Source organism: Helianthus annuus, chromosome 9 (assembly GCF_002127325.2).
Source record: "Helianthus annuus cultivar XRQ/B chromosome 9, HanXRQr2.0-SUNRISE, whole genome shotgun sequence".
Lineage (NCBI taxonomy): Eukaryota > Viridiplantae > Streptophyta > Magnoliopsida > Asterales > Asteraceae > Helianthus > Helianthus annuus.
Genome location: NC_035441.2, coordinates 144,865,711 through 144,889,306, shown reverse-complemented (window position 1 = coordinate 144,889,306; position 23,596 = coordinate 144,865,711). Strand labels below are relative to the sequence as shown.

Below are 23,596 nucleotides of genomic sequence, written 5' to 3'. Positions count from 1 at the left end.
CTTGTCGTTTCAAGCTCTCCAAAGGAACCAACAAGTCGATACTACAATTACCTGCATAGCCACCATGTATTTGTTGCAAGGACCTTGCCTAGAATGTCTAGTGCTGCGTAATCTTTAAGGTTATTACCGAGACATCCGATATTTCTTAGACCATCTCGTAACCTACTTAGTATTTCTTTTCCCTTACTAGTGTCTTTTAACCTTTAAGTATTGCCGCCAACCTAATGAATGAATATCATATAACCCCTATACACAGGAGATGAACAAACATGTATAGCTCTAACATACAATCATATCATAATCATCATCGTTCAATAGCATAGTCATGTTCAATATCATAACCTTTAAGTAGTGGCACTATATGTATATATGAACTACGCTTAAAAATCTCACGCTTCATAATGATCTTTGACCCCAAAAAATATGATGAACCATAATTAATAACACCAAAAATCAGTATGTTCCAAAACAAGCATTTGTTACCCTAAAACATATGAAAGTGCAGAAGTCTTGCATGTAAATAATCTTTTGCGTGCCAAAATCGAGTATGATGTTAAACTAAAAAAACATACTAATGCTCTCCAAAGCTCGCTAAGAACCTCTAAATGAAGATTTCAGCGGTTCACTGCTCTGCAAGACTGCAACCATGAGCACACTAATGGCATGTCCGGTTTTCAGACCTGTCGAACCAGATATTTTAACTTAGTTTCGGTGAGTTACATTTCACCCATATACTAAATTAAACAACAAGAGTATGGTACAGCGCCAACGCTTAAGGCCAAGGCTAATTACCTGAAAATCTGATTGCATCCCATATGTATATCACTTGAGGTTGATTACGATATAAGAAACCACACTTTCAACCTGCAAGATAGCACACCACAAGACGGTTACTCGGTTAGGTGACTGCCCATAAAAAAGGTTTAAAGATCGAGAATTACCTGCAGACGGCTCTCTTTTTGTAACCATGTACTTCACCAGTCTCAGAAACAAGTATATACAACCTAATCAGTCTACATCCAAAATTTTTACTATGATCTTAGTATCCAACCACATAGTACTTCAACTTGAACTGTCTGTCAAATGTTAACACTTCTTGTGAAGTATATGTGAAGCTTCTCCAAGAACCTTGGGATTGACCTCCGTTGCCATCCGGAAATCCATCATGGATGCTAAAAACGGTGTGCCTGGGCCTGACCTATGCGAAGATCTTGAGCGGGCTAACTCCAGACTCGGTTTTAGAACACTTTTTAAAAAACAGTCCAACCCGTTATTCAATAAGTTAACACAATCCCTAGAGACATCCAAACCTTCGACTCGCAAATTGTGGTTCAACCTGTTCTTTAAAGAATTTGCAGCAGGCAAATGACCACTGTAATGGCAAGTCTCAGTACGGTATGCAGAATCTAGACCATTAATGCGTAATTTTCGTTTTTCTTTTGAGTGGATGGTGATGCCAAATGGCGCACTAACGGGGTTTCTACTATAAACACCGGGACTTATTGCATCCTGCTCAACTTCTTCCCCATCTTCAACAGAATTAACTTCAAGTGGCGGTTTGCTACCCAAAGAAAACAACTCAGTAGCGCTTTGTTGTTGTTGTTGTTGTTGAACTTTTGTCGTTACCAAATGTTGGGAAAAAGGAACCGTTCGGTCCTTAAACTTGCTTTCACGAAGATTCGGTGTTCGTACTTTTCTAGGGGACCGAGGAAACGCACATAGAGACTGAAGATCAGTCACCGGATGGGTCCCGTTAGGGACCTTTAAAGGCAAAGGACCATCACTCTTCACACGTTTCTGAGGAGGTATTTTCGAAAGAGCAGCATTTTTCACAATAGCTATGATCAGTTCATTGTGAAGGCGAACATTTTCCCGACCTATTAAACCGATACAAAGCTTATCAAACTCTGATTTCCCGAGCTTAAGACTTAAATACCTGGTGACTAGATTGAAGTACTTGTCAGCCTTTTGTGAACCGAGCCTCTTTTCGATCTGAACCTTCAGCTCGAAAGTATCGATTCTGGAAAAACGCCGAACCGACGGCATAATATTGCTGTTATCAATATTCAATACCTTAGCATCATCAAAACGTATTCAACACCCACTGCATCAATAAAACTAATCCAAATTCCCACTGCAACTTAATTAATTCTTTTGAATACTGTGAATAATAGTCAACGGGACTTAACTGAGTTAAGAATTTCTGCAACAAACAGAAATGAATAATGATGAAGCAAACCCTAGGAAGAAGTTAACACAAACAAAACTTTCCGTCACTTGATTCTGTCAAACCAAACATTACGAAGATCAAAAACAACTAACTAAAAACATATTTAGAGTAAAATAATAAAGAACAGAACAAGTACGGTTATTAATTATTAAAAAGAAAAAGGCGAATTGAAGATTGAAATAAAAAAGAATGTTGGGGAAAGAGGGAGTGGGGTTACCTGAAAGACGGAAGTGGGTTGATCGGAAAGTGATGGATCGGAGGAAGTGATGGAGATCGGAAGAAGGATGTTGGGTGGAATGGTGAGAACCTGAAAGGTGGGTCAAAGTCGTATGTTGTGTGGTGTGGTGTGGTGTGGTGTGGTCATGTTTGGCTGCTGTCAAACATGTACCTGGTCAACGTACCATGAAGATGCTGTGCTGACTTCAATCTTTCTACCTTAATTTTTCCAAAAACTTAGATTTACTTGTTTTGTTTATTATTTTTTTTAATAGCAACTTTCCTATAAAAAAACTAGCAAGGCTTTAGAATAAACAAAAACATACAACTTCCGGATTTGATAGAGAATCTACATCGATTTATCTGAAAAAAATGTCTCTAAAGGTAGATCTTTTTAAAATAAAGATAAGCTAAAACTCAAAATAACATACAACCCCACGGATTACATAGTTGTTTGTTTATTTAATACATAAAGTTGGTTAAACTCTTTTTAAACAAAGAAACTTCTGTACAAATATAGAACAAAAGCGGTCTAGCAAGATCTGAAACCCAAAACAAAAGCAATTACACAATTACATCTCGAATGTTAAAATTACACCTAAGCTCTCACAATTAAGGGTCTGAAACTAGAAATGTGATATTTGAGTAATTAAATATTTGGTTTTTAAAACCTTTATATCATATCAAGTAGTTAAAGAATTAAGATAGCAAGAGTGTAGTGGCGTTGATCAACACGTTAAAAATTGATATCCTAACACAACTTGTAAATACGGCTAAAAATACTAATTTTAATAAAAACATTTAAATACAGCTAGTGTAATCCATTAGGCTAAACATATCAAATGGATTGAGAAGTCAAAACTTGTAGCAAGCAGATTGTAGACAGGTTTTAAACTAATAAAATTAGTGTCAAATTAGTAATGCCAGAAAACTTTTGACAGACACTGCCATTTACTATACCATCAGGATCACAAACCAACGTTTTAAGTCATTAAGATGAAAAGGAAACCATTATAACAGCCACATGTTGTCCAAAACCACTCATTGCAGTGAAAAACACAACAATAAGCAAAAGAAACGGTTTCATAATTTCATAATATCATGAAATTAAGAAAGCTTAGACTTCAGCATCTCCGCAGTTTAGACATAATTGCCACATTTTGTAAATTACAACTAACAAACTATAGCAGCATAAAACCTAACTCCGTCAGTAATAAATAGACAAAGTACGATGATGCTGAAGAGACGGGTTTGAAACGCCATATGCCCACAACCAAAGATCCAATTCCACACTCAACACCTGAAAACAAAAACATTCATCAAAACTTTCGTAAACATGACGTCTTACTTATTTGATATATACACTACATATATAGTTATCAATCAACAACACTTGCCTGTTTCCCAGTTCTTTTCTGGATCAAATCCCTCATTTTTTCCACTGCGAATATGGAGCAAGCTCGTAACTCAACTTCCTCCTCGGTCCCTGAACCAATTTCTTTATTCCCCTTAATAATGCTGTCTAAATTTGAACTATATTTCAATACTCCAAGCTGCTGAAGCACTGCAGGGACAATATAGTCTGCAAATATAGTGATTGAACCCACATCGCTGAATTCTCCATATCCTTCGCCCTTAAACGCACCCCATACATCAGCAGCAAATATTTGTGCTCTTTTATACAAAAACACCTGGTGACCTTTGTACACTGTGTGGTCACGGAAACCTACACCATTTTAGTAACTCACATTCAGCGTCTATTTCATTGTTAATTCATATTAGTTGATCAAAAAGTATGAAAATGGGTACCAGGAAAATGACGTGCGATAATAGAAACAAGCTTAACAGCCGATTTTCCACAACTCTCCACTATGTTTGATGCTTTTCCCCCAAAGCTTCTCTCCAGCTCAAACCCAACCTAATCCCATAATTTTGGTTAGTAGTTACTTTGGTATACAACACACATATACATATATACAGTATACATATACACACAACTAGTGCAGTGCAGGTTCGTATAGAATCTGCAAATCATGATGAAACTGTAATATATACCTCGTGCATCAAGCGAACTCGTTCATCCTCTAAAGGGAGAGGTCTTGGCCATTTCAACAGTTCACGCAACTCAGGGCCTGACAATAACCACGAGGTTAAACAATCATTACTGCCTTTCTTTAAGAAAATAACCACTTCATACCAATTTTACCAACAAGCATTGCTATGTAGAAGTAGTTTTCAGAGATAACACCAGTGGACGTATGTGCGACAAACTTGGTCAATACTCAAGAACATAATCAACTGGTCAAGTTTTCAGAAATTACAAAAGATTCAAGAGTATTACCGGTGTACTTCTGAAGTCGATCAGCATCAAACACAGTCTTGTCATTTTGAAGAGCTTCTTTCAAACCCGAAGCCAAATCATCATAGTTTAAGTCCTTGTCTAATATCCAATTAGCAACCAAGAAAAATGTCAAAAGACAAAATATAACAAAAACTATAAAACATACAATCAGTTAATTTAAGTATATACTCTAATGCTGATAAAATTTCATATCAAGAAGTGTAATGAACAAATAATTACAATAGCTTTTTATCCCATTTGCTTTTGTTTCTTTTGGTTTTCTGGCGCCAGATGTTGTGGACCTACTTAGTCGAGTTGAAAGGGTCATGCATAGTAATGTTATGACCCCGAGATCTATGGACGTAGTTTTTAAAAGACTTAGTTTTGCTATTCAAAAAGGGGTAGCGGCGCAACTTGTTGCCCGTTTACCAACTATCTCGATGTGAATTCTTCTTTTGAAAAAAAAAAAAAAAAGCTTTTCAATTGACACCAACACATAGCTTCACGAATTTTCGCTTTAAAGCAATCGCATGTATCTCTCTGTCTCGACCAAATATAAAAAAATTGAGAAAACCACCAAACTAATCATTTTTTGTTGTATACTTGTATCATACTATTATAGCTATATAGTCATGTCAGAAATAAATCACGCGTGTACACGACTACTTTTACTCGCGTATAAGACTTTTTCCCATCAATAATAATCTAAACTATTGTCATATGCAAGACCACATCTTCTATATTATTATTGGCATACAAAATAATAATAATAGTTAGGGTATAAATTAAAACCTGAATAGCAAAAGAAGCAATATTTATTACCTGGCCAAAAGCAGAAATTGAGAGCATCCAAAACAAACAAATACTGAACAGTTAAAGGACCATTATCAAAGTAATGAATCCCTTCGTAATTCCATTCCACTTTCGGAATCGAATTCTCCACACTTTCCACCACTTTCTCAATGCCTGCACAAAACAAATGCATAAACACAACAACAGATATTCCAAATAATAATAATAATAAAAACGTTAGGAAATAATAAAGGATACCTTGGGAATCGACAGTGACGTGAGAAGAATGAGAAGCGACCCAAGCGGAGGTAGCCCTAACTTCTTCCATGGCGGCTGCGGCGTAGGGATAATGAACCAGAACCAACGGTTATTGATGATGATGATGATGATATATGAAGAGAAGGTGCAGGGTAAGGGTGAAGTGTCTAGAAGGGGACGATTGTAACCCACTCCATCGTTTTTGAAATTTCATGTTTCCCACACGTGAAAACCGGGCCGGGTTTAGTTAGTTGTTGAGTCACGAGGTAGGTTTGACTGGTTTTGGGCCCGCAATTCCGCAAAACTCAACTGTAGTCACATTGGGACTGTATCAACAGTTTTGTAACTCTGGGACTCAAATGTAATTTACTATTTTTCTTTACATTTTTTTTTAGTTTGTAGCTGTCAAAAAGAGTTTATTTCAGGTTTTTATGTTCACATCTAACCACCTTCGGACCAATGGCCACTGTGTCACTATGCACCGACAATATGTCAATATGGATACGAAAAATGGCCTAGGCCCACGAGACCATAGGCAACGTGTAACATCTCTATCTCTATATATATATATATAAATGAGATGTGATGTGGGCTAGGTGGCATTGGATTTGGGACAATTTTGCTGATGTGGCAACTTATTTTATTGAGTTTAGGAGGGAATTCTCAAATGCCTTCATCAATCAAGATTTTTAGAAAATGGACGCGGGATCCGGAATGCTGTGGGTCAGGTTTTTTGTTTCCTAATACACCTTTTACATATATTCGGATCATTTATAACCTACTTTATTTTCTTATCTCTCATTCATTCCGACCTCAACTTTTCCTTCTTCTCTCTTCCTTCAGAACATACAATCGGTTATCTTCTCACAAACCTTACAAAAATTAGGTCAACATCACAGGTAAATACACTAAATTCAATCTAAATATTTGTTATTATATGCTCTGAATCAAGATCGGCTTTAGATTTTATGTTATTCATTTCTATATAAAGTTAAATTTATAAACATTGTTTGTGCTTCTATTAACTTCTTATTTGGTCTGATTTTTGAAGATCCGACCATAAATCTTGAAGGTATGTTGTTTTACTTTGTTGTTTATGTAGGATTCATCTTTAATCTAACGGATTGAACATGTTTACTGTTTTTAAAAACTAAAATCTAGATCTGATGTTTTTGTTGATTTTTGTTTCAAAGAAGGTCTTTGTTTCTGTATATCCGACCATATTTATCGCAGTTACTGATTTTTCTTGAATTTTTTTTACATGTGAATCCTTAATTCTATCATAACAATCGGAATTCCACCATTGTTCAAGCAACAGAGGTTAGATAAAACAATCTACTTTTTTTTATGTTTTCCGTTATGTTTTGTTTTTTTAATTAATAATATTCTCAGTTATAAATTTTTCAATTTTGCTTTAAAGATAATTTTATGTCTCTTTTTAAAAATATGGTTTAAATAGAAATAGAGTAATGTTTTTATTAAGCTTAATTTATAATTTATGAATTTGAAATTATAAGTCTGTTTATGTAATTAGTCAATGTTTCTATAAGTCTGTTTATGTAATTTATGAATTTGCAGGCTGAAGTTGCACCTACCGATGTTGAAAATGAAGTTGCTGAACAAATACATGGTGGTATTCGTCTTTTTGTTCGTATGGCTGGTGAACGTTATTTTGTAAGTTTTAATATCGTTTTTTGTTTCTTACAAAACATTGTTCTTTTAGTTTCATATTTATTATTCATTTTATTTTTACAACAATACAGAGGATTCCAGATCCCGTTTCACGAATGGCTAGACTTGATGAAGGTTTAAGAGATATCACCGTTAGGCTTATGCATCTGGATCCGCCACAACAATTTACTAACGGTACCAGACGTGAAAGAAAAAGCGATGGAGGTTGGCGATACGCGTTAACCGGTTGGAAGAAGTTCATGTAAGCTGCTAGAATTAAGGTCCGTGACACGGTTCACTATTCTTTTGATGAAAATGACCAGGTGTTGAGTGTTGATCTGGTTGTACCTTACGCTAGGCGTAGTCATTAGATATATGACATTTACGGCATGTTTTTTGCCTTTCATCTTTTAGTTATTAACTTTTTATATGGTTTTCTTCGTTATTGACATTTGTTTTGGTTATGAATTTTAATTTATTACATTTTTTTATATATTAATTGTCCTTTTAACCAATCATTTTTCATGTCTTCAAACTTTAATGTATTTGTTAAACAGTCATTTGTTAAATTTTATAAATCCTTAACTAATTATAATGATTTTAATAATTTCTTCAAAAAGTATATAAAACACATTTTTATCTTAATCAATTAAGCATTTAAGATGATTTAAAATAATTTGTATCCCATTTTTTATCAATAATCTCTATCTAGATATATAACACTATGATTGTCTATTTTTAAACTTGCATTATAGTTGTGAAATGCTACATTATAAGTTTTTTATATAAGATTTAACATAAATAACCCACTTTATATTCATTTTTATTATAGAAAGTCTACTGTCAATTAATTTGTTGCAATTTCAATATTTCGTTCTTACTTTGCAAGTCATTAATCATATTATTTCGTCCTTTATAAATTCAAACTTATAATTATGGAAACTGATTATTCAAAAAAAATTTGAAAAATCTATTTTTTATATTTTAGTAAAGGTTGTCGATTATAGAAAAATTACAAATATAAAATTTTTACGTTAATAATTGTAGATAATATTTAAAATCGTAAAGTGAATCCCGATGTTATATAATTAACATGTACAGTTTCCATTTTTTAAAATTTTCATTTATGTTAATTCGGTTTATCTAATTATAAGTTATCCAGTTTCCTTATTTATTGTATTTTAAAAAGGAGGTTTATTTTGATTAGAAATATTCATACTATATTACTAAAAATATTACGATTTTATAATTTGATATAAATAGATCAATTGTTTTCTGTTTAAGGCAGACTAATATTTTTGCAACACCCTACTCATTTATTTGATTTCATCTTAGCTACAATGGAAAACGAAGGTCAGATCACCTTGCTGAACGATATCGATGCTCTTAGCACAAACTACACTATCAAGGTTAAAATTGTTAGTTTGTGGAGGAAGAAGATGAGAGCTAATGAAAGAGAGACGTATCGTATAGATATGATACTGATGGATGAAATGGTAAATTAATGATTTATTCTTTTTATTTTTAATTATAATGATTTTCATTGCATTTTAAGATATCCTTTTAATGTTTTTCTGTATTTACCGACAGGGTACCAAGATTCAAGCATCTTGCTTGCATAAGCTATTTTCAAAGTTTGAAAGGCATCTTAATGTTAATGAATGCCTTATCATAAAACGGCCATCTCTTGCTGCGAACACTGCATTTTTCAAGATTGTTCCTAACAATCAGAAGCTATCTTTTTACTATCATACGTTTGTGGAAAAGTGCAATAAATGAGAAGGTTCGCAGTATGTTTTCAATTTTGTTGATTTTAATGTTGTTCTGTCACAGAAAATAAAAGAGGGTACGACAGTAGGTATGTTAGTTTTTAATTACTTTTACAAACTTTATATACCATAATATTTGTTTTCGGATTTTTTATTTTTTTTATGTTCTTATATAGGCTGACATGTATTTTATATTTTTGCTAGATTTCATTGGTTAGTTGGTGTTTGTTATAATATCGAGGAGACCAACAAAAAGGATGGTAGTAAAGGGAAATGCCTTAATCTTAAGCTTCAAGATCTTGAGTAAAAAATTTTCATAAATTGTCTTTGTTTTTTAAATCGGTACTATTCTCTTTTCGTCTTCCCCATAAGATTCCTTTGCTTTGATTTCCCCAAATCGCTATAATGATCTCCATCGCTACAATCACAAATCCACTTTTTTTTCCGATTTCGATGTCATTTTCGTTCAATTTTGTAATCAGATGATATTAATTGCTTGCTTTTATTGATATATTTTGATCTTGTTGTGTCACGATTGATTTAATCAGTAGTGAGTGATAACATTTGCAATCTCCTTTACAATCCCACTTCGATATTTTTTTCCCAGTTTCGTTTCGTATTATAGAGAGAGGTGGGGTGCTCGTTTCCTTGTGGGGTTTGCGCCCACAAGGTGTTCGATGAAAGGCTCAGAGTAAATTTTCAATGAGCCCGGGTTCAAAAGACCTTTGAACCGTCGGGTGTGAGTCCTAGTTCCGTTTTTTCTTCTTGTTTTGGGTTGGAGACATTGCCTAAGTGTCTTGTTGAAGTTGTTCTCATTTCGCTTTTTCTTTTGGGCCATGTCGAATGGTTTTTGGCCTTGCCCCTTCAAGGGGTTCCATTGTTGCCCCGATGGGGTTGCTGGGTCTAAGGGGATCCCAAGGCTTATGATTCATATTAAATGTCACCATTTTGGTTCGGATGATAGGAAAGATAATTTGAGGCGTGCCATTGCTGAAGACCCTAATCTTTTTACCTCTGTTTGTGAAGCCCTTAGGTTGTCTGAACAATGGTTATGTTGGGAGTGCATGTGCCTTCATTCTTTCCGGCGGGGGTGTCACCATGAAGATCGGGTGGTTCCTTTGTGCCAACGGAAGTGGGTGAAATGGGTTTTATTGTAGGTGTCCCTAGGCCGTGTACCGTATCAGAGGTTTCCCCATCTGGAGAGGTATGTGTTGATGTTGCTCTACTTGAACGAGTTTTCTCTCTTCCTATTAAAACTGTTAAGAGCATCCCCTTTAGTTGCCGCATGGCGTTTGCCCAAGCCTTAACCATAGCTTTGGATAATGTGGTGGCTATGCCTGATTCGGTTGATGCATGGATTCGACTTCTGCTATTACCTCGGTGTACCTTGCGTGTATTTACGCCGGTTAGCCGCCAGGATAAGAGGTCGGACAACAGGAAAAATGGTCAATGTCTCAGTATACAACGGGCGTTGTCCCAATGGGGTGACCGTGAGGGGTTTGGCATTCTCATTCAGTCTTTGTTTGCTCAACCTGTGAAGGAGGGTCCGGAGGGTTTTAAGAAAATGTCTGGAAAAAAAAAGCGAGGATGTGAGTTCTAATGTCAAGCAGTGTTTACGTAAGGTTGTCGATGGGCATTTTACCGCTGCAGTTAAGGTCCTTTGTTCTTCTGGGGTCGCGCCACATGATAAGAAAACTATGAAGGCTCTCGTGGATAAACACCCGTGCATGCCCCCTCCAACCATGCCCGCTTTCCTTCCGTCAGATCCTCACCTTGTAGCGGAGACCGACAGTGTGCTTGGGTGTATCAAATCCTTCCCGAAAGGGACGTCATGTGGGAGAGATGGTTTGAGGACTCAACACCTTTTGGACGCCCTTTGTGGTGAAGGGTCCGTGATTGCGGTTAGCCTACTCAGGGCGATTTCAGCTGTGGTTAACCTATTTTTGCGAGGGGGGTGTCCGAGGAGTTTGGCGGAGTTTGTTGCATCTGCTCCTCTTACGCCCCTTCTCAAGCCCGATAATGGGATTAGACCTATTGCAGTGGGTTCGATCTGGAGGAGAGTGGTCTCCAAGGTAGCGATGAAGGGGGTGGGGAAGGATATGGTCAAATATCTTGGCGACTTTCAGTTTGGGGTCGGGGTTCCTAATGCGGCTGAGGTGCTTCTTCATAGTGCGAACAGGCTCTTAAATGCGCACCACCGAGACGGGTCGTTGGCTATGCTTACCGTCGATTTCTCGAATGCCTTTAACCTTGTGGATAGAACTGCTCTTTTAAATGAGGTAAGGAAAATGTGTCCATCCATCTCTGCTTGGGTTGATTTTTTATACGGGCAACCAGCTAGGCTTTATGTGGGGAATGATTATATTTGGTCTTCCACGGGGGTTCAGCAAGGGGATCCTTTAGGGCCTCTTCTTTTTGCCCTTGTTTTACACCCTCTTGTTCTCCGAATCAGAGATCGTTGTAAGCTTCTTTTTCACGCCTGGTACCTGGATGATGGGACCATTATTGGAGATGCTACTCAGGTTGCCAAGGCTTTAGACATCATTAGAGTGGAGGGCCCCTCCTTGGGCCTCCTTCTCAACATTAAAAAAACTGAAGTTTGTTGGCCTACATGCGACGGGGTGAAGACGCAGGAGGGTTTATTCCCGCGGGAGATTGGTAGGCCGGTGCATGGTGTGAACCTCTTGGGTGGTGCTATCAGTAGAGATGGGCAGTTTATTAGTGGTTTGGCCCTCAAAAGAGCCAAATGTGCGGTTGAGCTGATGGGATGCCTCAAAAGCCTTAAGGACCCTTAGAGCGAACTCCTCCTGCTTCGTTCGTGTATGGGGGTTGCTAAACTGCTGTTTGGGCTTAGAACGTGTCAGCCTTCTTATGTCGGGGAAGCCGTCTCTGTTTTTGACAAAGGGCTTCGGAATGCGATTGAGGAAATTGTTGTTTGTGGGGGTGCCTTTTTCGGGGACCTACAATGGAGGTTAGCTTCCCTCCCGACACGTTTTGGGGGGCTTGGGATTTGCTCAGCTGAGGATGCATCTTCCTACGCTTTTGTGGCTTCAAGGGCCCAATCTTGGGTTCTTCAAGACCACATCCTTCGCGAATGTGGGGGAGAGCTGTTGGATTCTGATTACAAGGGTGCGTTGGACAATCTGCATAGTTCTCTTCCTGATCTTGATCTTGGCGGTTTCTACATTAAAGACACCGCCCCCATTAAAGCTCAGAAAATTCTGGCGAATGCCTTATATGGCGAAATCGTTAAGACAGTTGAAGAGAAGTATGCCTTTTCCCCTCGCCAGCGAGCCGTGTTTGAGTGTTTGCGAGCCCCCCATGCTCAGGATTTCCTGTCTGTTGTTTCCATCGAAGGTTTAGGGCAATGTATGTCGGTTGTGGAATACCGGGCTATCCTCAAGTACCGTTTAATGATACCCCTTTTCCCGGTTGATGACCCGTGTCCTGTATGTCGGAAGTGTTGCTTGGATTCTTTTGGGGAGCATGCAGTACATTGCAAAGAATTACCGGGCTTTAAATATCGACATGATTTAGTTCGAGATGTGCTGTATGATGTCCTTAAGCGAGCAGGGATCTCGGCAAAAAAGGAAGCTCCGGTGAACTTCTTGACTGATCCATTAGAAGGTAGATCTACGCTACGGCCCGCTGACATTCTTGTTTTTGGATGGGAAGGAGGGAAACACGCGTGTGTCGATTTGACAGGTGTGTCCTCCCTCGTTGGGCTAAGGGACCACGGGTTTGTGGCGGGACAGGCGATAACCAAGGCAGAGGCGGGCAAAGTAGCTAAACACGAAAAAGCTTGCCTCGAGAATCAGCACGTGTTCATCCCGTTCGCTTTCGATACATTTGGCGCTCTCGCCCCTGACGCGGTGCGGTTCCTAAAGCGGGTTCAATAGGTGGTAAGCAGTAACACCGCACATGTTAAGGGGCAGAATTTTGTGTTTAGCAGGGTAGGGTTTGCTATTCAGAAAGGGGTAGCGGCACAGCTTGTTGCTCGTCTACCTGTCATTAGTTTGTAATCGTATTGCGTTTGTTTATAATATATAAATTAAAAAAAATGTTGTTAAACTTATAATTTTTTGTTATCTTACATTGTAGAGATGTTCAGATCGATTAAACTCTTTAGGATGATTACGCTAAGGACATGTATTCTTACATGGTTAGTGAAAAGCGTGAAGCACATGTTGTCGTTGTTGTCCATTTTGGTGCTGTTAAGACATACAAAGGTATTTAACTCATACCACATTACTTACCTCATAGTACAATGTATGTAGATGTTATTACTTTACATATATTTTATTTATTGTTTAGTTTTTTTTTTTACCTGACAATAGGTAAATGGGGTTTTTCTAATAACTTTAATGGTTCACGACTTTTCATTAACGACAATTTTGATGACATGCTATTGTTCAAGCAAAAGTAAGTCATATTATGTAAACATATTTTTTAATTTTTATCATGTTTTCGAATTGTTTTTATTTTTTATTGATTAAACATTTGTTTTTATTGAAACTGTTGAATAGGTTTCTTGGAAAACTTGCTGCTTCAACTGAGTCAAGTAGCCATGCTGGGTCATATATCATGTGTTCTATGGAAGATGAATTTTTAAAGAACGATGTTTTTTCACCAATTGCTTATCTTGGATCAATCATAGAGGTTTTCATTAACATTTCATGTTTTATATTTTAAATTTTATCAAAATTTTAATGAAATTTTTGTCTTTTATTATGTAAACAGCCAAAGAAAGTTGTCGTTGTTGGAACTATCGTTGCAATTGTTTCAGATAAGATATGGTATTATGATGTGTGTAACTATTGCAAGTCCAAAGTTGAGCAAAAGTTTGAAACCTATGATAAGGATGATGGAACAAGTGATGTTAAAGATGAGAAGTTGTATCAATGTTCTAACAAGGATTGTAATGGAAAAGAAGTTTTCCCGCTGTCCAGGTAAAATGTTTGTTATTCATACTTCTACTTATTGTTCGGATCTACAACAACTTAGGTCGTTTACATTATATATTCATATATATATATATATATATATATATATATATATATATATATGTTTTTTTAAATATTTAAACACTATTTTAAAGGTTTAAAATACCGTTTCGTGTTCAAGATTCAACCGGTACGGTGACACTTACATTGTTTGACCATGAGGCGTTGAAGTTTGTTGGGAAAACTGCAAAGGAACTTATACAAATTCAGGACGAGGTTATTGTTATTTATACTTTATATTAATTATAAATAAATTTTTATATATTTATTCTATCTATATATATAAATTGTAATATATAGTTATTGAAGTCAAATGGGAATCCCGTAGAATATCCAGTTGAATTTGAATCGTTGGTTAACCTAAAGTGTGCTTTCGTGATTAAAGTAACTGACTTTAATATTGTCAATGCTGTCGAGAATTATGGAATATCAGTTGTTACCACTGATGAAGACATCTTGGATAAGCTGAACAAAAAATTCAAAATTGACCAAGTAAGCGATTGTTTTATATATATATATATATATATATATATATATATATATATAGATATATAGATATAGATATATTGACTTTCATAACTGTTTAAAATATCTTCAACTAATTTTCTGTTGTTTTCCATATTTTTACAGCTTGATGTATCTGATTCTTTTGGTATGACTCAGTCTGAGTTCCAATCTACTGGTGGTGAATGCTTTAAGGTATTTTTTTAAAAATTAACTTATATGTATGTTTAAAGTTGTCATAGTAGAATTTGTTTATTTTTTTAAGGATGCTGATTCTTACACTGGGGATAACACCACACCTGTTTCAAAGGATTACGTGGGTGACTTGAAGCAATCATCTTCTGATATGAAGCGTAACCTTGATGATGTTTATTTGAATGAAGAGGGATTGGGGTCGTCAGCAAGTAAGCCTCGAATGTGTGTTGAGAAGAATGCTATTGACGAAGATCTAAGCCACAATTGATAAAGGAGATATGGCAAATGGTGGTTTTAATTAGAAAACAAATTATTTGGTATTTGAGTATTGCAATTTTGATTTGTATGCTATGACTTTTTTTATGTTTAAAGACATATTCTGATTTGCCGTATTTTATTATGACATTTTGTGGTTTGATATAATATTTTTGATTTTCAATGATGTTTGGTTATATTCATTATTTTACCAGAGTACGTTGATTACTTTAGTTTTTTTGTAATTTAATCATGCGAAAATATAAAACTAACTAAATCAAACTTAAATATTACTTTTAACATTACTAAATTACTTTTCATGAATTGAACATTAACCATTTAAAACATAATATTATTTAATATTCACTTACACCTCTAAATTTATTTTAAGAAATATGGCAATTATGTCAAATTTTACTATTCAGTTACATTTCTATACTTATTTATAGAAAATCGTATTTTTAGCAATTTTAATCAAACACCTTCTCATTGTTATATTTCTATAAATTCGAATACTTCATAGACTTTCAAACACCTTCTCATTGTTATGTGAATTTGCATTCTCAAATTCCTTATACGGTGGAACACATTTTATTCATCAATTCTTACATTTCCAGCAAGTTTTTAGGTATTTTGTTAAAATTTTATTTCTTCATGCGTTTGTTTTTCATTTTAAACTTATATGTTTTTTGTTGTAGTTCTTTGTGGTGGTTAAAAAATGCATAATACGTTTCAACAAGTTACTTCATATTCTTCTGAACGTCCACACCCTGGCTTCGGTAATAAGTGTACGTGTTTTTTTAATTGTTATTTCAAATATAGAAAATAGTATTCAATTTCGTTTTCGAACACTTTTTATGTTTAACAACTACATTGTCCTGCAATATCAACTGTATATTTCTTTGTACTTCTTTACTTTTTTTTTTCATTGTAGCTGACGAAGCTAAGTATAGACGTTGGTTAAGAAAACTATATCTTGATTATAAGAAATCAAAATCAACAGCACTTCCGGGTTATTTTGTTAGAGGTAATTTTCTATCATTTTTATATGCATATATGTTTTTAATATATTTATTTATAATGTTTACTGTTATAAATCACATAATTATAAAATGGATATTACATATAACAGATTATAATAACCAAAAACCATTGACTTGCATATCTCAATATTTTTTTTATCAAAGAAAATATTAAAACTGAACATATTATTCAAACATAGGAAATATTTATTATTCCGAACAAAGAAGCCATAACATAAATGCTCCAAGAAGACTAATTCTTTTTTTCACCAATCGTGTTATCTTTTTCCATTGCCTCATATTCTTCTATTTTCTTGTGATTCGAATCAGGAGGAAAATATTCGTTATAAAGTTCTTTATATAGGGACGGGCAATCCTCCCAGAAACTTTCCTGCGTCCATAATTTTCAAATAATTTTGAAGTAAGAATCAACAATGTTGATAGAAGTAATTTAAATATGAATGTAAGTAAAAGACAACTATAATATCTTACCAGATACTCTTCAACATAGTTAACATGTAACGACATAAACGGCCATGATGATAGCCCTTCATTCCATTGTCGACATACACATTTGTACTGATCAATGGATCTACCATGGAGCCGAATTAAAATTTCAAACAGTATAATATCGAAAGGAATATAAACCATTATGAAAAACTTCAAACCTATAGATGAAGATGGTATGTATATCCTTTATAATATAGATGTAGTTGGGCCTAATTGAATAAAAAACGAATATTTATTCAATTATGGTAATTCCCTTATAAATATTAATGTAGAATCTTTATATGTTTATCATTATAAGTCAAATATTGAACAAACATACTTATTTAAGGCAACCTAAATTGTTTCTTTATGAAATGAAATGAGATTTTATTTTTAATAATTCGTTTGTTATTTAACGAGATTGTAACAAAGAATTATTATAATTAAAATACTGAACAACCATAGTTATTTAAGTGAACCTAAATTGTTAGTTTATGAAACAAAATGAGATTTTATTTTTAATAATTGATTTGATATTTAACGAATTTTGTAACCTGTTAAGTTTTAATTTATATTTGAAAAATGTTAGAAGTTTATATTAGATTTTAACTATGAATTTATGTTAACAACTGTGAAATAAATTATATTTGTTTAAATAAAGAATAAAACTTACCTAATAACTAAATTTTTATCTATATATTTGTTTAAACAATGAATAAAACTTATCTAATAACTAAAAGCGAATTATTCATTTTTCAACTATATGTTGTTAATAAGAAATCAAAAATCAACAGTTGTTACGTATTATTTAGTTAGAGCTAATTTTATATCATTTTTATATGCATAAATGTTTCTAATATACTTAATCATGTCTAAGTTGTAGATTTGACATTTTCGTCAATATAGAGAGTAATTTTATAAGTATTTTATTAATTTTAATGTCTACTGTTACATATGTCAAAATTTATTCATTTTTCTATTTTAATATTACAGCTGTTCAGGCTAAACACAGGCGGAAGTTAAGAAAACTATACCTTGATAGTAAGAGATCAAGGATTAGTAGAAATTTGATTTGTAAAAGTGGATGTTCAACGTCTTCATCATCAACACGATTTAATTTGAATAACAAAGAGAATTTAACTCCCAATTTTTCAATCCCAACATTTCCTACCCAATCATCAACTGTTATACCGACAAGTAAGTTTACTTTTAAGTTATATAATGTTACAGACTTCACATTATGGATTTATTTTGTCAACTCCAATTCGGTGATATTACTTATTATATTATGATTTTTATATCCTATTAGGTAATCATTTAAATTCCTCCGTTAATGTAAGATCTTCCAATATTACACCTTCTACAATGAAGAAGAAAGGAAATGTACTACAAGATCAGTATACAACACCCAACCGTACACCGTTTGCAAATGTAGAAAACATACCACAAGGTTTGTAAACCAAGAACAAACACTTACTACCGTTTGCAAATGTAGAAAACATACCACAAGGTTTGTAAACCAAGAACAAACACTTACTACTTGGTGATGTTTCATATTTTGTTTATTTTTTATACCAAAAATATGTGAACAAATAATTTTTTAAATACTTATTTTTATTATCATATTTATGTTTTTTTTTCGAATAGGAAATAATTGTAATTCTTCGAGAAATGTAGCTTATTCATCTGGGGCATTTTCAAGTCAGAATATAATGACAAATGTTTTGCAAGATTCTTCTACACCAGTACGATGTATCATGAGGGCAAACAAGGAAAACATAACACCACTGTCTTGTATTACAAACATACGTTCGCAAGTTCCGAGTGTACCATAGTCTTCTTTGAATCCTATATCACATGGTAAATTTTACAGTTATATTCTTACATACATTATTATTTCTATAATTCATATACTTAACGAAAAATTATATTTTCTTTGTTATGTAGATAATATTGCAAGCTCATCAACTTTACCATTGAATGACTGCTACTCTCTTAATCCCCTAATAACCAATAAACGTAACACAAGATGTTCGACCTCCGAAGTTAGCTCGCTAAATAAGATGTCTTCTGGAAAGCGTAGACTTATTCATAAACCAATTAAAATAGAACCCATACCAATGGCTGCTCTTGATTTTGAAGATGAAAATCATATTCACGAGGTTGTTGTAGACGCCACCAAAGGCGTATCCAAAGGTAACTGGGTAATGTTTTTCATTGTTGTTTCATATTTTATTTTACCTACATAATTATTCAATTTGTGTTTAATGTTCAGATTACGTTGACCATGGTGACCAAACTCTTACGTGTGGTTTATGCTTTGCAAAGTTATGGTCAACCGAAGGTGGAAAGGGTCGCATTACACTTCAAAAGCAAACATATAGCTTATGTTGTGGATATGGTAAAGTTGACTTGCCTAAATATAAAGATTCTCATCCATCTTATCAGATGCTTTTTCGCTCTTTAGATCAAGAAAGCAAGTTTTTCTTAAAGAACATAAGACGTTACAATTCTATGTTTTCCTTTACTTCAATGGAAGGAAAAGTAGATACTAAAATAAACAAAGGTAATGCTCCATATGTTTATAGAATCAGTGGTCAGAATGCACATAGTATGGGTAGTCTTCTTCCTAAGTACGGAGCCCAGCCAAAATTCTCACAACTTTATATCTATGATATTGAGAATGAGCTTGCTAATAGAGAGTTGTTATTTGGGTATGTATCTTTTTTTGTTATGTTTCTTAATATTACGTTACAACATATAATACTATTTTTTTTCATTTCAATGTTTAAAACGGTAATTAACAACCTATCATTTTTTACAGTGATTCTTCAAGCAAAGCATCTTTAAGGGCAAAGGAACTTGATGTTAAATTTATAAAGTTTCTTACCAACATGTTAGATTCTACAAATATGTTGGTAAAAACTTACAGAATGGTACGAGACCACCTCCATGAGAATCCTAATGTTTCCCTTAGGCTACGGATAATCTCACAGAGAGATCGTGACGGAAGGACATACAATTTACCTACGTGTTCTGAAGTTGCTGCTTTAATAGTTGATGAAACTGATCTCAAGATAGAAAGTCGTGATATTATTGTCGAAAAGCGTTCAGGAGTCCTTAAGCGTATTAGCGAGTTACATCCTTCTTACCTTGCTCTCCAGTATCCAATTCTTTTTCCGTACGGAGACGATGGCTATAGGATTAATATTCCTCATAGGGATTTTGGTCCTAACACAAAGAAGACAAGACCAACTTGTACTATGAGGGAATTTTTTTCTTATAGAATTCAGGATAGGCATAACAAGTTTTCTCTAATTCTTAATGCACGAAGGTTGTTTCAGCAGTTTTTAGTCGATGCCTACACAATGATTGAAAGTGAGAGGCTAAACTTCATACGTTTTCAGCAAATCAAACTGAGATCTGACTCGCTTAACAGTCTTAAAAATGTTCAAGAGGTTGGTCAGAGTGATTTGAGTCATACAGGACAACCTGTTATATTACCGTCATCGTTTACTAGTGGTTCTCGATACATGATGCAAAACTATTTGGATGCTATGGCGTTATGTCGGAGTTATGGGTATCCTGATTTCTTTATCACAATCACATGTAATCCGAAATGGCCTGAAATTGTAAGATTTATTGGTGACTCATCAATTAAGCCAGAAGACAGACCTGACATACTTTGTCGACTGTTTAAGATGAAACTTGACGAATTGATAAATGATTTGAAGCAAAAGAAAATATTTGGCGATATTAATGCAGGTATGTAAAATCTATACCCACTTTAAATTTTTATATTTTTTTTTGTCTTCCCATACATTTTATTTACTATATTTAACTCATATTTATTAATTTTTTTTTGTTTAGTTGTTTACACAGTTGAGTTTCAAAAGCGTGGTTTACCACATGCGCATATTTGCTTATTTATGAAAGCTGATCATAAGCTTCCTACGGTTGAACACATTGATCCATTTATCTCAGCTGAAATTCCTGATAAAAACGAGGATCCTGAATTGTATTCTCTTGTGAGTGACTTTATGATTCTTGGTCCTTGCAGACATGCCAACATGAAATGTCCATGCATGGTTGGGAACCGTTGTTCTAAGAATTTTCCAAAGAAGTTTTTGGAATCCACTTCCCTTGATTCTGATGGATTTCCCGTTTATATGAGAAGAGATTCTGGTCACACGGTTGTGAAGAAGGGTGTTACTTTGGACAATAGGAGTGTAGTTCCATACAACAAAAAGCTTCTTAAAAGGTACCAGGCGCACATCAACGTGGAGTGGTGCAATTGATACGTGGTTGAAAACCGGTGCTTGTAATTGTTTAACTTGATGTTTTTACACAAGTTTTAGTTTCGAATTGCCTACTCTTGATTAGATTTGTGTTTTGCAGGTTTATTGGAGTTTAAGGAGCTTTTCGGGAGCTTTACGGGCCACCGGAGCGAAAACGGAAACACCGGGAAGCGACATGGGTCAACCGGAAGCAAGGAAGGCGAAAAACAGAAAGACCAACATCCAAGCACCGTCGCCGACGCCCATAGGGGCCGTCGCCGACGGGCTACACATATGTCCGTCGCCTGAAATTCACCGTAGACAGGGAGATAGGCCGTCGGCCAGAAGTGGAGAAACAGGCACCGTCGCCGACGGGGCATCAGGCCGTCGGCGACGGCTCCTCAAATGTTGGATCGCGAATTTTGTTTGTTTGGGGGTTTGGAACGAATCAAAAGGGGTTGTTGGCCATCAATTCGGGGGTTACACTCTAATTTGAGTTTTGAACTTCAAGGGGGAGCCATTATCACCTATCATCTCATCTCCATTCCATCTACCATCAATCCTACAACCCGAATTCTCATCCGAATCCAAACCCTAGTTCATCACCATTCCAATCATTCTTCAACCTTCCACCCATTCAATTTCTCCACCACGAACCCTAACCATTCCTTCACTTTCAAGCTCCACGATGATCCAATTCAAGTTTACAACATCCGGTGATCAAGTTCCTTCGATCATGAGCGGCTAATTCCTAGGAGGTTTCACCCCGGTGTAGGTTAATTGTAAGTCTAGGGTTAAAACATTGTTCTTGGATTGATTTTGTGACAAATTGCTTCTTGATTTGAAACTTATGATAATTGTCTTGCATTTGTATTGAATTCATAAACCGTCGAGTGAAGATTAAATTTGACTTTATGAAATGTTTATGTGCAATTATGCCTTGTCTAGGTTAGAGTTTACATGTTCTTGGTAACGAAGTGCATTGTGGTCCGTTCTTTATAACGTTGATAGCTCTTGGCACCTAAGCCGTGTAACACTAAACTCGTTAGTCGTTTTTGCAATTGAATCAATCTTAAAACGTGTAGGAACCCTAGGAATGCAATTACCGAACCGGGTGTGAACCTTGTTTTCTCATTATTGTCTAAACAATCATTTCCAATTCTTGCATCTAGTAATCTTGAGTAGTTAATTTAATTAATCAATCATTTTAGTAGTTATAATTCACATCTTCCAATCAAACAAAAACACAAAAACATATTTTAGCAAGCTTCATAAAAGTGACAATTTCTACATTTCATTCAAAGTCCATTCGCAAACCACATACTCTTCGTGGCTCGACCCCTCACTACCACTAGCTATTTGTTAAGGGTATTTAGGGCTTATAAATATTATCTTTGACCGGAGCGCGACACTCCGATCAAATTTTGGCGCCGTTGCCGGGGAGTGCGTGCGCTTTGTGTTTGGATATTGTTTGAATTATTGTGATTAACTGTTTAATTTGTTTTGCTTTCTTTTTGTATTGTCTTTTTCTTTGTTACGCGGGGTGTGTTACTTGTGCAGGTTACAGGTAGTGCATGCGTACACGAAATTCCGGGAGGACTTCACCTCTAGTCTACGAACCGGAAATTGAAAGACTCGCAAGAAGAAACCTAGCAAGCCGGTTAGAAGCAACTCTTGCTTCTAATCAAACCAACCAAACACCACCACTCACACCGACCATTGAAACCGATTCAATGGCAAACCACAATTCCAACCAAGAATTTAACCCAAACCAAAACCTCAACCCAAATCAATTCCAATCCCGAGGAACCTTTTATCCCGCTCAAGAACAACCGGGTGGTAACACCAATGCAAGACCACCTACTCCACCTTTCCGAAACCAAAACACCAACAACACCCAACGAACACCTCAACAACAACCTCTTCACCGACAAGCATCGTTACCTATTAACCTTGATGATCGGAATGTCAACTCCGATCGAAGAGGTAACCGTGATCGCGGCAATCCCGTAAATGAAGACCCGTTTTTCAACATCGACGATTTAAGGAATGCAATTCCCGATGACGAACCGTATAGTGTTCCCGGTTATCAATCGCCGGAACACGTAAGCATTCATACGGAAAATTCGGACGATGGGGGGTATTACGATGATCGAGCTAATGATGATGAAGATTGGGGCTACGTGAATAGGGGAAACGTATACAATGCTCGAAGGTACGACGATGAGGAGTTTGGGTATCAAAACGCCAATTATGTTGGGGAAGATGATTATGGGTACGGAGGTGGAAGAAACGATGGCTATGGGAACAACCGTCAACCACAAAACAATAACCAACGGAACTGGAATGAAGGGTTTTACAACAACAATAATAACAACAACAATGTAAACCCTAACCGGATTCCTCGTTTTGTGGGAGGTGGTAACCCGAGGGATAATCGAAGAGAGGATCGAAGGGGTGGAAGACGGGATAATCGAAGACCGGTCGATCAAGAAGTTAATGGGCCACAACGTCGTCAACAACCTCCACGGGGAGTAAATGACTGTTTCCGACCGATAGTGACCGAGAACAATT

At 35.5% G+C, this 23,596-nt stretch overlaps 4 protein-coding genes across 6 annotated transcripts; 2 read left to right on the top strand and 2 right to left on the bottom strand.

Annotated features, from left to right (window-relative positions):
- Positions 1-407: 407 nt before the first annotated feature.
- On the bottom strand, positions 408-2,625 carry LOC110895182. 3 transcript variants are annotated; one of them, XM_035977677.1, is made up of 5 exons: positions 2,448-2,625; positions 2,190-2,283; positions 942-2,053; positions 793-864; positions 408-680 (listed from the first exon to the last, which is right to left on the bottom strand). In XM_035977677.1, exon 3 carries the CDS (start codon positions 2,044-2,046, stop codon positions 1,087-1,089), a length of 960 nt encoding a protein of 319 aa, XP_035833570.1. In that variant the 5' UTR covers positions 2,047-2,053; positions 2,190-2,283; positions 2,448-2,625; the 3' UTR covers positions 408-680; positions 793-864; positions 942-1,086. The 3 variants fall into 3 exon arrangements, with proteins under 3 accessions (XP_035833570.1, XP_021998153.1, XP_035833569.1); XM_022142461.2 differs by having other exon boundaries at positions 942-2,283; positions 2,448-2,623; XM_035977676.1 differs by having other exon boundaries at positions 942-2,203; positions 2,448-2,623.
- Positions 2,626-3,412: 787 nt separating this feature from the next.
- LOC110895181 (queuosine salvage protein) lies at positions 3,413-6,049 on the bottom strand. Its single transcript, XM_022142460.2, has 7 exons — positions 5,838-6,049; positions 5,610-5,753; positions 4,788-4,886; positions 4,502-4,578; positions 4,256-4,364; positions 3,844-4,172; positions 3,413-3,746 (listed from the first exon to the last, which is right to left on the bottom strand). The coding sequence occupies exons 1-7, from the start codon at positions 5,905-5,907 to the stop codon at positions 3,654-3,656; spliced, it is 921 nt and encodes a 306-aa protein (XP_021998152.1). The 5' UTR covers positions 5,908-6,049; the 3' UTR covers positions 3,413-3,653.
- Positions 6,050-6,657: 608 nt separating this feature from the next.
- LOC110893009 lies at positions 6,658-15,340 on the top strand. The gene is made up of 13 exons (XM_035977675.1): positions 6,658-7,157; positions 7,416-7,511; positions 7,601-7,789; positions 8,844-9,004; positions 9,099-9,291; positions 13,379-13,506; positions 13,615-13,699; positions 13,804-13,936; positions 14,018-14,226; positions 14,402-14,496; positions 14,581-14,772; positions 14,911-14,979; positions 15,050-15,340. Exons 9-13 carry the CDS (start codon positions 14,079-14,081, stop codon positions 15,245-15,247), a joined length of 702 nt encoding a protein of 233 aa, XP_035833568.1. The 5' UTR covers positions 6,658-7,157; positions 7,416-7,511; positions 7,601-7,789; positions 8,844-9,004; positions 9,099-9,291; positions 13,379-13,506; positions 13,615-13,699; positions 13,804-13,936; positions 14,018-14,078; the 3' UTR covers positions 15,248-15,340.
- Positions 15,341-16,123: 783 nt separating this feature from the next.
- On the top strand, positions 16,124-21,840 carry LOC110895180. Its single transcript, XM_022142459.2, has 8 exons — positions 16,124-16,261; positions 17,739-17,942; positions 18,055-18,195; positions 18,393-18,605; positions 18,693-18,941; positions 19,021-19,459; positions 19,570-20,510; positions 20,616-21,840. The coding sequence occupies exons 5-8, from the start codon at positions 18,809-18,811 to the stop codon at positions 21,041-21,043; spliced, it is 1,941 nt and encodes a 646-aa protein (XP_021998151.1). The 5' UTR covers positions 16,124-16,261; positions 17,739-17,942; positions 18,055-18,195; positions 18,393-18,605; positions 18,693-18,808; the 3' UTR covers positions 21,044-21,840.
- The last annotated feature ends 1,756 nt before the right edge of the window (positions 21,841-23,596 follow it).